Source organism: Scyliorhinus torazame, chromosome 1 (assembly GCF_047496885.1).
Source record: "Scyliorhinus torazame isolate Kashiwa2021f chromosome 1, sScyTor2.1, whole genome shotgun sequence".
Classification (NCBI taxonomy): domain Eukaryota; kingdom Metazoa; phylum Chordata; class Chondrichthyes; order Carcharhiniformes; family Scyliorhinidae; genus Scyliorhinus; species Scyliorhinus torazame.
In genome coordinates this window covers 36902379-36916776 of record NC_092707.1, presented here as the reverse complement: position 1 = coordinate 36916776, position 14398 = coordinate 36902379, and the positions used below count along the sequence as shown (strand labels likewise).

Genomic DNA, 14398 nt, shown 5'->3' with positions numbered 1-14398 from the left:
TTGGTGGTGAAGACGGAGACGCATGAGGCACTACATAAGAGGTGCATAGAAAGGCTGGAAGCCCTGGAAAATAGCTCGAGGAGGAAGAATCTAAGGATTTTGGGTCTTCCCGATGGGACAGCGGGAGCTGATGTTGGGGCATATGTGAGTACGATGCTCCATACTTTAATGGGAGCTGAGGCCCCAACGGGCCCCCTGGAAGTGGAGGGTGCATACCGGGTCCTCGTGATAAGACCAAAGGCAGGGGAAATACCGTGAGCAATAGTGGTAAGGTTCCACCGCTACAAGGACAGGGAGATGGTCCTGAGATGGGCTAAGAAGACACGGAGCAGCAGGTGGGAGAACGCGGTGATCCGCGGTGTATCAAGATTGGAGTGCGGAGGTGCAAGAAGGAGGGGCGAGTTTCAATCGGGCCAAGGCGGTGCTCCACAGGAAGAAAATTAAAAATTTGGAATGCTGCAGCCGACAAGACTGTGGGTTACACCACCAGGGCAAACACCACTTACTTTGAGACGGCAGAGGAGGCGTGGACATTTATTCAAGAAGAGAAGTTGGACTAGATTTGAGGAATTGATGTTTGGAAAGAAGTAGCGAGGTGGTGGCAAAGAGATGCAAAGGGGGGGAGAGGGGGAGGTTTATCTGTAAAAATGTTAGACGGGAGAATTTTTCTCTCCCCCCCCTAAGGGGGGGGGGGGACACGAAGAAATGTGGGCGCCGGTGGGGAAGGGGACAGGGAAGGGGAGAGGGAGCACTGCGCCACTAGGGGCGGGGGGCCGAGAGGGAAGCGCGGGGGTTTTTTTTTTTTCCCGCGCTATGGAAAATTGCTGGCGGGGAAAGGTGGGCGCAGGAAGGAAGGGGGCCTCACATGCAGGGAGGCCAAGGATAAACGGGGGAAGGCCGAGGGTCAGCCAGAGTTTGCTGACTCCCGGAAGCAATATGGGGGGGGAGCAATCAATCTAGAAGGGAATCTAGCGGGGGGGGGGGGGGGATTAACTTGGGTTGCTGCTGCTGAGGGTAGAGGGGAGCTGATACGGGATGGGATGGTCGGGACGGGGAGGGCGCCCGTCTGGGGGACAAACGGGTGTGTGGGACCCGGGTGAGGAGCTGGTTTAAAAAAGGGGATGGCTAGTCGACGATGAGGGGTGGGGTAAAGGGCCCCCAACCCGGTTGATCACGTGGAACGTGAGAGGGCTGAATGGGCCGATTAAGAGGGCAAGGGTATTTGCGCACCTAAAGAGACTGAAGGCGGATGTGGTTATGCTTCAGGAGACGCACCTGAAATTGGCGGATCAGGTCAGATTAAGAAAAGGATGGGTGGGACAGGTATTCCACTCGGGCTTAGATACGAAAAATAGAAGGGTGGCAATACTGGTGGGGAAACGGGTATCGTTTGAGGCTAAGACCATAGTGGTGGACAGTGGGGGCAGGTACGTGATGGTGAGTGGCAGACTGCAAGGTGAGGCGGTGGTGCTGGTGAACGTATATGCCCCGAACTGGGATGACGCGGGTTTTATGAAGTGTATGTTGGGGCGCATCCCGGACCTGGAGATGGGAAATTTGGTAATGGGGGGGGGACTTCAACACGGTGCTGGACCCAGGGCTGGACCGGTCCAGATCTAGGACCGGGAGGAGGCCGGCAGCGGCCAAGGTGCTTAAGGGGTTTATGGAGCAGATGGGAGGAGTAGATCCCTGGAGATTTGCTAGACCGAGGAGTAAAGAGTTTTCCTTCTTCTCCTACGTCCATAAAGTATACTCCCGGATAGACTTTTTTGTTCTAGGAAGGGCGCTGATCCCGAAAGTGATAGGAACGGAATATTCGGCTATAGCCGTTTCAGATCACGCCCCACATTGGGTAGATCTGGATCTAGGAGTGGAGAAGGAGCAGCGCCCACTTTGGAGATTAGACATGGGACTGTTGGCGGACGAGGGAGTATGTGGAAGGGTGAGGGGATGTATTGAAAGATACCTAGAGGTCAATGATGATGGAGCGGTCCAGGTGGGAGTTGTATGGGAGGCGCTGAAGGCGGTGGTTACGGGGGAGCTGATTTCCATAAGAGCCCACAGGGGGAAACAAGAGGGTAAAGAAAGGGAGAGACTGATTGGGGAGATTCTGAGGGTGGATAGGCAATATGCGGAGGCCCCGGATGAAGGGCTATACAGGGAAAGACGGAGACTACAGACGGAGTTTGACCTGCTGACCACGGGTAAGGTGGGAGACGCAGTGGAGGAAGGCACAGGGAATACAATACGAATATGGGGAAAAGGCGAGCCGATTGCTGGCCCAACAATTTAGGAAGAGGGGGGGCGGCGAGAGAGATCGGAGGAGTTAGGGACGTGGAGGGAAGGATGGAGCAGAGAGCGGGGAGGGTGAACGGGGTGTTTAAGTCATTTTATGAGAGGCTGTATAAGTCCCAACCCCCGGAGGGGAAAGAGGGAATGATACACTTCCTGGACCAGCTGGAGTTCCCGAGGGTTGAGGAGCAGGAGGTGACAGGTTTGGGAGCGCAGATTGAGGTGGAGGAGGTGATTAAAGGAATTGGGAACATGCAGGCAGGAAAGGCCCCGGGACCAGATGGGTTCCCGGTGGAATTTTACAGGAAATATGTGGACCTACTGGCCCCACTCCTGACGAGAACCTTCAATGAGGCTAAGGAAAGGGGAACACTACCCCCGACAATGTCGGAGGCGACGATATCGTTGATCCTGAAACGAGACAAAGACCCGCTGCAGTGCGGGTCATACAGGCCCATCTCCCTCCTAAATGTAGATGCCAAGTTACTGGCCAAAGTGATGGCGACAAGGATAGAGGACTGTGTCCCAGGGGTGGTACATGACGACCAGACAGGGTTTGTTAAAGGGAGGCAATTGAATGCCAATATACGAAGGTTGCTGGGGGTGATGATGATGCCCCCACCGGAGGGGGAGGCGGAGATAGTGGTGGCGATGGATGCAGAGAAGGCATTTGATAGAGTGGAGTGGGACTAACTGTGGGAGGTACTGAAGAGATTTGGATTTGGAGAGGGGTTCATCAGATGGGTTCAGCTCCTGTACGGGGCCCCGGTGGCAAGCGTGGTTACAAACAGGCAACGATCCGACTATTTCCGATTACATAGGGGCACAAGATAGGGGTGCCCCCTGTCCCCGTTACTGTTCGCGTTGGCAATCGAGCCATTGGCCATAGCGCTGAGGGGCTCTAAGAAGTGGAGGGGGGTGCTCAGAGGAGGAGAGGAACATCGGGTGTCATTATATGCGGATGATTTGCTGCTATATGTGGCGGACCTAGTGGAGGGGATGCCAGAGATAATGCAGACACTCAGGGAGTTTGGAGAGTTCTCGGGATATAAATTGAATATGGGAAAGAGTGAACTTTTTGTGATGCACCCCGGGGAACAGGGCAGGGGGATAGACGGTCTGCCGCTGAGGAGAGTAGCAAGGGATTTCCGGTATTTAGGGATTCAGGTGGCCAGGGACTGGGGAACCTTGCATAAACTTAACTTGACGCGACTGGTAGAGCAGATGGAGGAGGACTTTAAGAGGTGGGACATGGTGCCCCTGTCATTGGCGGGCAGGGTGCAGGCGGTTAAAATGGTGGTCCTCCCGAGTTTTCCTTTCGTGTTTCAGTGCCTCCCCATACTGATTACAAAGGCCTTTTTCAAGAAAGTGGACAGGAGTATTATGAGCTTTGTGTGGGCTGGAAAGACCCCGAGGGTAAAGAGGGGGTTCCTGCAGCGCAGTAGGGACAGAGGGGGACTGGCACTGCCGAGTCTGAGTGACTATTATTGGGCCGCCAATGTGTCTATGATATGTAAGTGGATGAGGGAAGAAGAAGGGGCGGCGTGGAAAAGGCTGGAGGTGGCGTCCTGTAGGGGAACGAGTTTAAAAGCACTGGCGACGGCGCCGTTACCGTTCCCCCTGAAAAAATACACCACAAACCCAGTGGTGGTGGCGACTTTGAAGATTTGGGGGCAGTGGAGATGACATAGGGGAGTGACGGGTGCCTCGGTGTGGTCCCCGATAAGGAACAATCACGGGACGTTCGCGAGTTTGGGAGCATTGGGAGAAAAATACGGGTTGCCACCGGGGAATGCCTTCCGATATATGCAAGTGAGGGCATTTGCGAGGCAACAGGTGGGGGAATTTCCGCAGCTCCCGGCGCAAGGGATCCAGGACAGAGTGATTTTGGGGGCATGGGTCGGTGAAAGTAAAGTGTCCGATATATACAGGGAAATGAGAGACGAGGGGGAGACGATGGTAGAGGAGCTGAAGGGTAAGTGGGAGGAGGAGCTGGGGGAAGAGATTGAGGAGGGGCTGCGGGCAGATGCCCCAAGTAGGGTAAATTCCTTGTCCTCGTGTGCCAGGCTTAGCCTGATCCAATTCAAGGTTCTACACAGGGCGCATATGATGGGAGCAAGGCTGAGTAGATCTTTTGGAGTGGAGGATAGGTGCGGGAGGTGCGCGGGAAGCCCGGCGAACCACACCCACATGTTTTGGTCATGTCCGGTATTGCATGGGTTCTGGGTGGGTGTGGCAAGAGTGATCTCAAAGGTGGTGGGGGTCCGGGTCGAACCGATCTGGGGGTTAGCTATATTTGGGGTTGCAGAAGAGCCGGGAGTGCAGGAGGCGAGAGAGGCTGATGTTTTGGCCTTTGCGTCCCTAGTAGCCCGGCGAAGGATTCTACTTATAGAACATAGAACATAGAACAATACAGCGCAGTACAGGCCCTTCGGCCCACGATGTTGCACCAAAACAAAAGCCATCTAACCTACACTATGCCATTATCATCCATATGCTTATCCAATAAACTTTTAAATGCCCTCAACGTTGGCGAGTTCACTACTGTAGCAGGTAGGGCATTCCACGGCCTCACTACTCTTTGCGTAAAGAACCTACCTCTGACCTCTGTCCTATATCTATTACCCCTCAGTTTAAAGTTATGTCCCCTCGTGCCAGCCATATCCATCCGCGGGAGAAGGCTCTCACTGTCCACCCTATCCAACCCCCTGATCATTTTGTATGCCTCTATTAAGTCTCCTCTTAACCTTCTTCTCTCCACGAAAACAACCTCAAGTCCATCAGCCTTTCCTCATAAGATTTTCCCACCATACCAGGCAACATCCTGGTAAATCTCCTCTGCACCCGCTCCAAAGCCTCCACGTCCTTCCTATAATGCGGTGACCAGAACTGTACGCAATACTCCAAATGCGGCCGTACCAGAGTTCTGTACAGCTGCAACATGACCTCCCGACTCCGGAACTCAATCCCTCTACCAATAAAGGCCAACACTCCATAGGCCTTCTTCACAACCCTATCAACCTGGGTGGCAACTTTCAGGGATCTATGTACATGGACACCTAGATCCCTCTGCTCATCCACACTTTCAAGAACTTTACCATTAGCCAAATATTCCGCATTCCTGTTATTCCTTCCAAAGTGAATCACCTCACACTTCGCTACATTAAACTCCATTTGCCACCTCTCAGCCCAGCTCTGCAGCTTATCTATATCCCTCTGTAACCTGCTACATCCTTCCACACTATCGACAACACCACCGACTGGTCATTGATAAAAATGACAAACAGCAACGGCCCCAGAACAGATCCTTGTGGTACTCCACTTGTGACTGTACTCCATTCTGAACATTTCCCATCAACCACCACCCTCTGTCTTCTTTCAGCTAGCCAATTTCTGATCCACATCTCTAAATCACCCTCAATCCCCAGCCTCCGTATTTTTTGCAATAGCCTACTGTGGGGAACCTTATCAAACGCTTTGCTGAAATCCATATACACCACATCAACTGCTCTACCCTCGTCTACCTGTTCAGTCACCTTCTCAAAGAACTCAATAAGGTTTGTGAGGCATGACCTACCCTTCACAAAGCCATGCTGACTATCCCTGATCATATTATTCCTATCTAGATGATTATAAATCTTGTCTCTTATAATCCCCTCCAAGACTTTACCCACTACAGACGTGAGGCTCACCGGTCTATAGTTGCCGGGGTTGTCTCTGCTCCCCTTTTTGAACAAAGGGACCACATTTGCTGTCCTCCAGTCCTCTGGCACTATTCCTGTAGCCAATGATGACATAAAAATCAAAGCCAAAGGTCCAGCAATCTCTTCCCTGGCCTCCCAGAGAATCCTAGGATAAATCCCATCAGGTCCCGGGGACTTATCTATTTTCAGCCTGTCCAGAATTGCCAACACCTCTTCCCTACGTACCTCAATGCCATCTATTCTATTAGCCTGGGGCTCAGCATTCTCCTCCACAACATTATCTTTTTCCTGAGTGAATACTGACGAAAATATTCATTTAGTATCTCGCCTATCTCTTCAGACTCCACACACAATTTCCCATCCCTGTCCTTGACTGGTCCTACTCTTTCCCTAGTCATTCGCTTATTCCTGACATACCTATAGAAAGCTTTTGGGTTTTCCTTGATCCTTCCTGCCAAATACTTCTCATGTCCCCTCCTTGCTCGTCTTAGCTCTCTCTTTAGATCCTTCCTCGCTACCTTGTAACTATCCATCGCCCCAACCGAAACTTCACACTTCATCTTCACAAAGGCCTCCTTCTTCCTCTTAACAAGAGATTCCACTTCCTTGGTAAACCACGGTTCCCTTGCTCGACGCCTTCCTCCCTGTCTGACCGGTACATACTTATCAAGAACACGCAGTAGCTGATCCTTGAACAAGCCCCACTTATCCAGTGTGCCCAACACTTGCAGCCTACTTCTCCACCTTATCCCCCCCAAGTCACGTCTAATGGCATCATAATTGCCCTTTCCCCAGCTATAACTCTTGCCCTGCGGTGTATACTTATCCCTTTCCATCATTAACGTAAACGTCACCGAATTGTGGTCACTGTCCCCAAAGTGCTCTCCTACCTCCAAATCCAACACCTGGCCTGGTTCATTACCCAAAACCAAATCCAACGTGGCCTCGCCTCTTGTTGGCCTGTCAACATATTGTTTCAGGAAACCCTCCTGCACACACTGTACAAAAAACGACCCATCTATTGTACTCGAACTATATCTTTTCCAGTCAATATTTGGAAAGTTAAAGTCTCCCATAATAACTACCCTGTTACTTTCGCTCATATCCAGAATCATCTTCGCCATCCTTTCCTCTACATCCCTAGAACTATTAGGAGGCCTATAAAAAACTCCCAACAGGGTGACCTCTCCTTTTCTAACTTCAGCCCATACTACCTCGGAAGAAGAGTCCCCATCTAGCATCCTCTCCGCCACCGTAATACTGCTCTTGACTAGCAGCGCCACACCTCCCCCTCTTTTGCCTCCTTCTCTGAGCTTACTAAAACACCTAAACCCCGGAACCTGCAACATCCATTCCTGTCCCTGCTCTATCCATGTCTCCGAAATGGCCACAACATCGAAGTCCCAGGTACCAACCCACGCTGCCAGTTCCCCTACCTTGTTTCGTATACTCCTGGCATTGAAATAGACACACTTCAAACCACCTACCTGAACGCTGGCCCCCTCCTGCGACGTCAAATCTGTGCTCCTGACCTCTATACTCTCATTCTCCCTTACCCTAAAACTACAATCCAGGTTCCCATGCCCCTGCTGCATTAGTTTAAACCCCCCCAAAGAGCACTAACAAATCTCCCCCCCAGGATATTTGTGCCCTTCAGGTTCAGATGTAGACCATCCTGTCTGTAGAGGTCTGTAGAGGTTATGTGGAAAGAAGCCAAACCCCCGGGCGTGGAGGCCTGGATAAACGACATGGCGGGGTTTATAAAACTGGAGCGGATAAAGTACGCACTAAGAGGTTCGGCTCAAGGGTTCACCAGGCGGTGGCAACCGTTCCTTGACTATCTCGCAGAGTGATAAGGGAAAACAAGAAAGACAGCAGCAGCAACCCAGGGGGGAGTGGTGGGGGGGGGGGGGGGGGGGGGGGGAGGGGGGGGAGGGTGTATTCGGTGTTTGGGTTTTTTTTTGTTCTTTTCTTTCTTTTCATGCTAGTTATTTATATTTATTTTTTCAGTATTATTATTTCTCTTTTGTTGTTCTTTTTCTGCACTTGTTGTTAGTTTAATATATTGTTTAAATAACGGTCAATGTACATTTTGTTACAAAGTTGTAAAAATGGAAAATTCTTTTTGATCGAAAAACTTTAATAAAATATATATTTTTTTAAAAAATGTTAACAACATTTGCACAGCAGACCCGATGGGCCGAATGGCCTAATTTTGCTCCTGAGTATTATGGTCTGTCACTGAACTGCACATTCTTTGAGTAATTGTCTTCATTCATAATCATTCTTTTCATGCTTAGGACTATTTGATCGGACAGACCTATGCTGCAGAGAGCATGACCATTGTGAGCATAAAATATCTGCTTTTGCATATAACTATGGAATGAGGAACTTCAGGCTTCACACCATATCCCATTGTGACTGTGATTATAGGTAAGCCCAAAGCCAAGGTCTATAGTGTTAGACGGCCAACAAGGTAGGAGAAGAATGGGTAAATGAAGAAATAATGGGCCAAATCTTATGGTTTCTGGGTTGTTGGAGACTGGGCGTATGACTGAAGACTCATGTTGGGACCGTGTGGAAGTCCTGATGTACTGATCCCTGAGGGAAATGCCCGGAAAGTTTGAACTTTCAATGGGCAATTCTCCTGCTCCCTGGGGCCCTCCACAAATACCTCCGACTCTGAGTTATAGTTGGAGACTTTGGACAGTTCGGATGTCATGTTAAGAAGTTGGAATTGAGTAAGAAGTAACGAATTGGATATAAAAGAAACTGATAAGAGATTTAGCTGCACTGAGGGCTTGTGAAATGCAGTTTCTCCTAGTAGCAGGGTGAAACAGATATTTTGTTAAGCCAAGTGCAGACTAATAATCCAGGTACCTTGATCATAGCCACACGCAGTTGCAAAGCAGAGCTCCTGCAAGAGAATTGAGCTGTTATACTGAGATGGAAAGCATTAGAAATCTGTCTGAGTCAGACCTCATACGTGTACGTTAAATTCAAAGAAAAGGCCCCAAAAGAAAGGTACCGTCCTGTGTGGTAATTGTTTGCTAGATTTGGCTCATAGTGTTCAAACCTAAGGAAAATGTTAGACAGGAAAATCAGTCTAATTCCTGTGTAACCCCACCACTCATTCACACTGACCCCCCCTTACCCCTCTCATTCCCCAACTATCTCTCCTGACACCCAGACTCCCATTGATCCTGATTTATCCCCAACTACCCAAGACTATCTCCCTGAGTGCTTGACGGTCCCCCCATCCCTTAGATTCCCCAATCCTCTAGGCTATCCCTCTGACCTCTCAACTACTCCTTTGGTTACCCAACGAACACCTCAACCTGACCCGACTGCCCTTCCCCACCAAGCTACCCAACCCACCTACTACCTTACTCACCTACCCACCTGAGTGTTGAGCACTCTGGGTCTGTACTCGTTGGAGTTTACAAGGATGAGGGGGATCTTCTTGAAACTTACAGGATATTGAGAGGCCGAGGTAGAGTGGGCGCGGAGAGGATGTTTCCACTAGTAGGACAAACTAGAACCTGAGGTCACAGCCTCAGACTGAAGGGACGATCATTTAAAACAGAGATGAGGAGGAAATTCTTCAGCTAGAGGGTGGTGAATCTGTGGAACTCTTTTCTGCAGAAGGCTGTAGAGGCCAAAACATTGAATATCTTTAAGACAGAGATAGATAGTTTCTTGATTAATAAGGGTATCAGGGATTATGGCGAGAACGCAGGAGAATGGGGATGAGAAACATATGATTGAATGGCGGAGGAGACTCGGTGGGCTGAATGGCCTAATTCTGCTCCCATGTCTTATGTCTTATGGTCTTCCCATCCTACCCATTCACTTATTCAGTAACGTTCACAATGGACCTTTAAACTTACCACATGTCAGCAAGTGCTGTGAAAAGGGGGCATGCCCTGTCTTCCCCTCAACTCTACTCAACTGCGACGGAGTTCCCTGAGGGACACTGTGCTCTACATTTCTGGGAAAGCCGGGATTGGAAAACCCAGCAAGAAATATGGAGAAGCATTGAGTCGGGGGAAGGTTTGAGCAGAGCATCAATCCAACAATCATTGCCGTTCTTCAGACGATCTGGGCAATGGTTGGAGTATGCTGAATTGCAATTCAAAAACTTGTAGCTAACAGGTGAGGGAAGGATGTAGGTGAGGTCAGTGCCCAGCGGCTGTGCCTGTGGGGATGTGGCAGGAGAGGTTGATGCTTAGGAGGAAGCAGTGGTGGAAGCCTTGATGGGTCTTTTGGAGAATACTCACAGAGACAGATGAAATGGATTTATTGAGGTGGTATTAAAGCTTCAAATGGAGGCTGGAGAACAGGAAGTCAAAGGAATAGTGATGGGTTAGAGTAGGAATTGGACGAGGTGGGGCAAAGTACAAAAGAGGATAGAAATGTAAGTTGGCTTGGCTGGATGATTGGAAGCGGAGGAAACAGGAGAGAGAGGCAAAGAAACAAGGAACAGTGGTTCAGGCAGCCTTGTTATCATCAACACTGGGAAATTCAGCATCATTGAAATTAACTCTTTGTTAACTTTATTTCCCCCTGACCTCAGGTTCAGAAAATGTCTCCTGAATGTAAACGATACTATGTCCACACTGGTTGGAATAACATTTTTCAGCATCCTCCAGGTCCCCTGTTTCAATCTGGGTCTCGTTGAACATTGTGCTATAAAGACTTGGTGGAGACGGTGAGACTATCAATACATTTTCTTCCCTCCCTTCCCGCCCCTCCCAATCTCTTTCATTATATTCCTGGTAACTGATCACATTCCAAGTGACAATTCTTCATAGGGTAAATTTTAGAATCTGCATTTCCCAGCACAGAGCTTTGCCAATCAGGAACATATAGTGGGAATTCAGCCAGTGGGTGAATGGACCTACCTGTGCAGGATTTCCCCTGTATTAAAATTTAATGAGGGACCTGGTAACTCTTGTACCTAATTCCCGGTGTTTGCAAACAGTAGATACAATTCTGAAGTGAGTTTGCAAATGATCCCTCAGGCATTAATCTAGGCAATGGGTTTCAGCACCTGCCAAGAGCAACACAGTCAAGTTCAATCCAATGTGTACCCAACAACCACACACACACATTCCAGGAGAGATGTTTGGATGTTAAGCACAAGTCACCCGCCCCCAACTCCAATAATAATTCACATGCTTGACATTTTGGGGCTGAGATCCAAGAATCCTAACTGTTCTTAAGCTCCTTACCTGACTTCTTTGGATCCCATTACCCTGCATTATGCTCCAAGCATCGAGCAAATTGAAGGCCATTGCGCCTCATTTCCAAGCTCAGCTAAAACAACCCCTGTTGTACTCGAATGCCATTTTAATCTGATAGACATGGCTTTTGGCTGCCGTCTATTTCAGAGCAAATTTGTGTTGAATTAAAGTTAGTTCTGTGTCTGCTGGCACGGTGGTGCAGTGGTTAGCACTGCTGCCTCATGGCACCGAGGACCCGGGTTCAATTCCGGCCCTGGGTCACTGTCCGTGTGGAGTTTGCCCATTCTCCCTGTTTCTGTGTGGGGCTCACCCCCACAACCCTAAGAAATGCAGGGTAGATGGATTGGCAACGCTAAATTGCCCCTGAAAAAAGGCGGCTTTGTGTGGAGGTTAGGACCCAGGAGGAGCTGGATTAAAATCTCCTCTTGGGTAAATTGAAGGAATAGACTGTTGATGGTGCAAGTTTCTCCTCCGCTATGGTTTAACCGACTTGTGTTTCTGTATCTCTCTCTCTCTCAGCTGCAATGCCACTGGGCTGGTGCCGCAGGCCATTTTACACCATCAATCCAAATACAACTACAGCCAGCCCATTTCTCAAATGGAATCCGGGCCCAAATCCACATCAAGCCCCGTAGCAACCAGCAGACAGAACCAAATGGCCACCTCTCTTAATTTGTTGCCAAACTCAATCCAAAGGATGAAGAGGAAAAACAAAAAGAAATGTCAAAAGTCCAATGGTCACCGGAGGCGAAAAACCAAAGTTCCTTCCAAAAATACCTTGAGGATGCGGGAAGAGATGATGTCCACAACAGCTCACAATGAGACAGGTTTCAACCCTGCTCTTGAACAGAATTTAATGGAAAACCCATTCCCTGTGGAACTGGGGGAGAAGGATGTTCCGAGAAAGCTTTTGCAAAGAAATGCTTCCAATGCGTTAAATAGCCAAGTGAAAGGCAGCATAGCTATTGGGTGGCATGAAAAAATCAGTAAAGAGCATTATCTCACCGTCCTGGGAGAACCGAGCTTACCCAAGAATGTGGGCTCCACCTTATCATCAAACCAAAATGTAACTCTGCCTTTGATAATGCGGGACAAGAGCATTGTAAAAAACAAGGTGGATAACTCCTTCTCCATTCCCTCAAGAGAAAAATTCAATTTGAGCAGGTTTTCCAAGAACAAACGTTTGAAATCCTTGCCAAATCCCATGGATAGAAAAGGCCTTGCATCTGTCAATCCCGAATGTGGAATTGGAAATATGAGCTGTTCTGGAATCATTGGCAGCTCCTCCTGTGTTCGTCAGTCTCTGGATCCAGCCGGGCGGCGTTGGACAAAAGATAAAGGTCCAGCACAAACTTTACTTAAATGTTTTACTGTCGTTATTTATTTAACCAAGAAGTAACTTACTATTTGAAATATCTTAGCAGATACAGCAGGCGAGTGGCACTGCACCAAGAAACAAATGGCTGGATTCTCCGGTCCGCCAGCCACGTATTCCTCGGCAGTGCGCCTTGGCTGGCAGCGAGATTCGCCGTTCAGGCCACCTCCCATTGTGGCCACCCCACCCCAGCAGGACACCTGTGGGCGTGGATGCGCTACCAGCACAGCGGAGAATCTCCCCGGTGGTGAATCCCGCCCAAAATGTGACGGGGATCAGAACAGCAAGTGTGGTGTTCGGAGGTGTGGGTTCAGTATGCCTGTTCGTTATTTTGGATGGCATGGTGGCACAGTGGTGAGCACTGCTGCCTCACAGCTCCAGGGACTCGGGTTCAATTCCAGCCTCAGGTGACTGTGTGGAATTTGCACTTTCTCCCCGTGTCTACCAGGTGCTCCGGTTTCCTCCCACAGTCTAAAGATGTGCAGGTTAGGTGGATTGGCCATGCTCAATTGCCCTTAGTGTCCAAAAAGGGTAGGTGGGGTTACGGGAATAGGGTGGAGTCGTGGGCTTAAGTAGGATGCTCTTTCCAAGGGCCAGTGTGGATTCGATGGGCTGAATGGCCTCCTTCCGCACTGTAGGGATTCTATGAAAATAAAACATGCACAAATCTCAATATTTCCATTAATGTTTTAAAAATTCCGATCAAATTAGCATTATTTTATTTGCACTTATCGATACATTGAGGGGTTCACAATTTAAGGTAAATTTGAAATCAGACAATTTATCCAAACTGTCTCCTTTACTCTAACTATTCGATTTCAAACTCACCTTTGCAAATCTAAATAATTACTCATGTTTCAAAACAATAACGTGATACTTCGAGAAATTTAAAAAAAATGTAATTGTTGTCACCTGTCCTGGCTGATAAACTTCTTTTGTGTCTAATTATTTCCCTAACTCAGTAAACTCTATTAGAGTGAATCAATGCTCTTCATTCTGAGTCATAGTGAAGGAATCACTGGCTATCCCTGACAACAGCCATCCTCCCGAAATCATGCTCAAAGTTCAGCTAGGGGTTTGCAAATTCAATACCCATCTCCCTCCACTCCTGCATGACTCTCAGGGCGAGATTCTCCACTCCCGCGCCGGTTGGGAGAATCGCCTGGGCCGCTAAAATTTCCCGGGACGCCGGTCCGACACCATCCCGCGATTCTCCCAAGCGGTGGAAACGGCCCCGTTGAGTTCCGCAGGCCGCAGGCCGGAGAATCGCTGGAGACACCCAAAATTGCGATTCTCCGGCACTCCCGCTATTCTCAGACCCGAATGGGCCGAGCGGCCAGGCCAAAACGGCGGGTTCCCCACGGCACCGTCCATACCTGGGGCGAAATTCTCCGTTATCGGCGCAAAGTCCACCGACCAGCGGCAAAAACGGCGCAAAGTCTCCGGCCCGGAATGGGCTAGCAGCGACGTGACGCTATCCGCGCTGGCTCACGTGGCTCACGCCGTGCGGCGTCATACACGCCGCACGGCGTGACGGCTCATTAAGGACGCGCTGTTCCCCCCACCCGACCAGAACACCCGACCGGATGGCGGCCCGCCGCTCAGCCCCGAGGTTCCAGTCTCGTGACATTGAGGCGCTCCTGGACGCAGTGGAGCAGAGGAGGGAGGCCCTGTATCCCGGGCACGGCCGCAGAGTTGCCCCATGCCACAACCGGCGTCTGTGGAGGGAGGTGGCAGAGGCCGTCACCGCTGTGGCCCTGACACCACGGACAGGCACCCAG

The 14398-nt window shown here is 49.7% G+C and overlaps 1 protein-coding gene across 2 annotated transcripts in view; it reads left to right on the top strand.

The window, feature by feature from the left end:
* pla2g3 (phospholipase A2 group III) overlaps positions 1-14398 on the top strand; it is a 240643-nt gene that overhangs the window by 33042 nt on the left and 193203 nt on the right. The window contains exons 2-4 of one of the 2 annotated variants that reach the window (XM_072486254.1): positions 8297-8429; positions 10573-10707; positions 11762-12582. In XM_072486254.1, coding sequence (XP_072342355.1) covers positions 8297-8429; positions 10573-10707; positions 11762-12582 — 1089 coding nt within the window. The remainder of the gene's footprint in view (positions 1-8296; positions 8430-10572; positions 10708-11761; positions 12583-14398) is intronic. The other variant, XM_072486308.1, reaches the window with a different exon arrangement.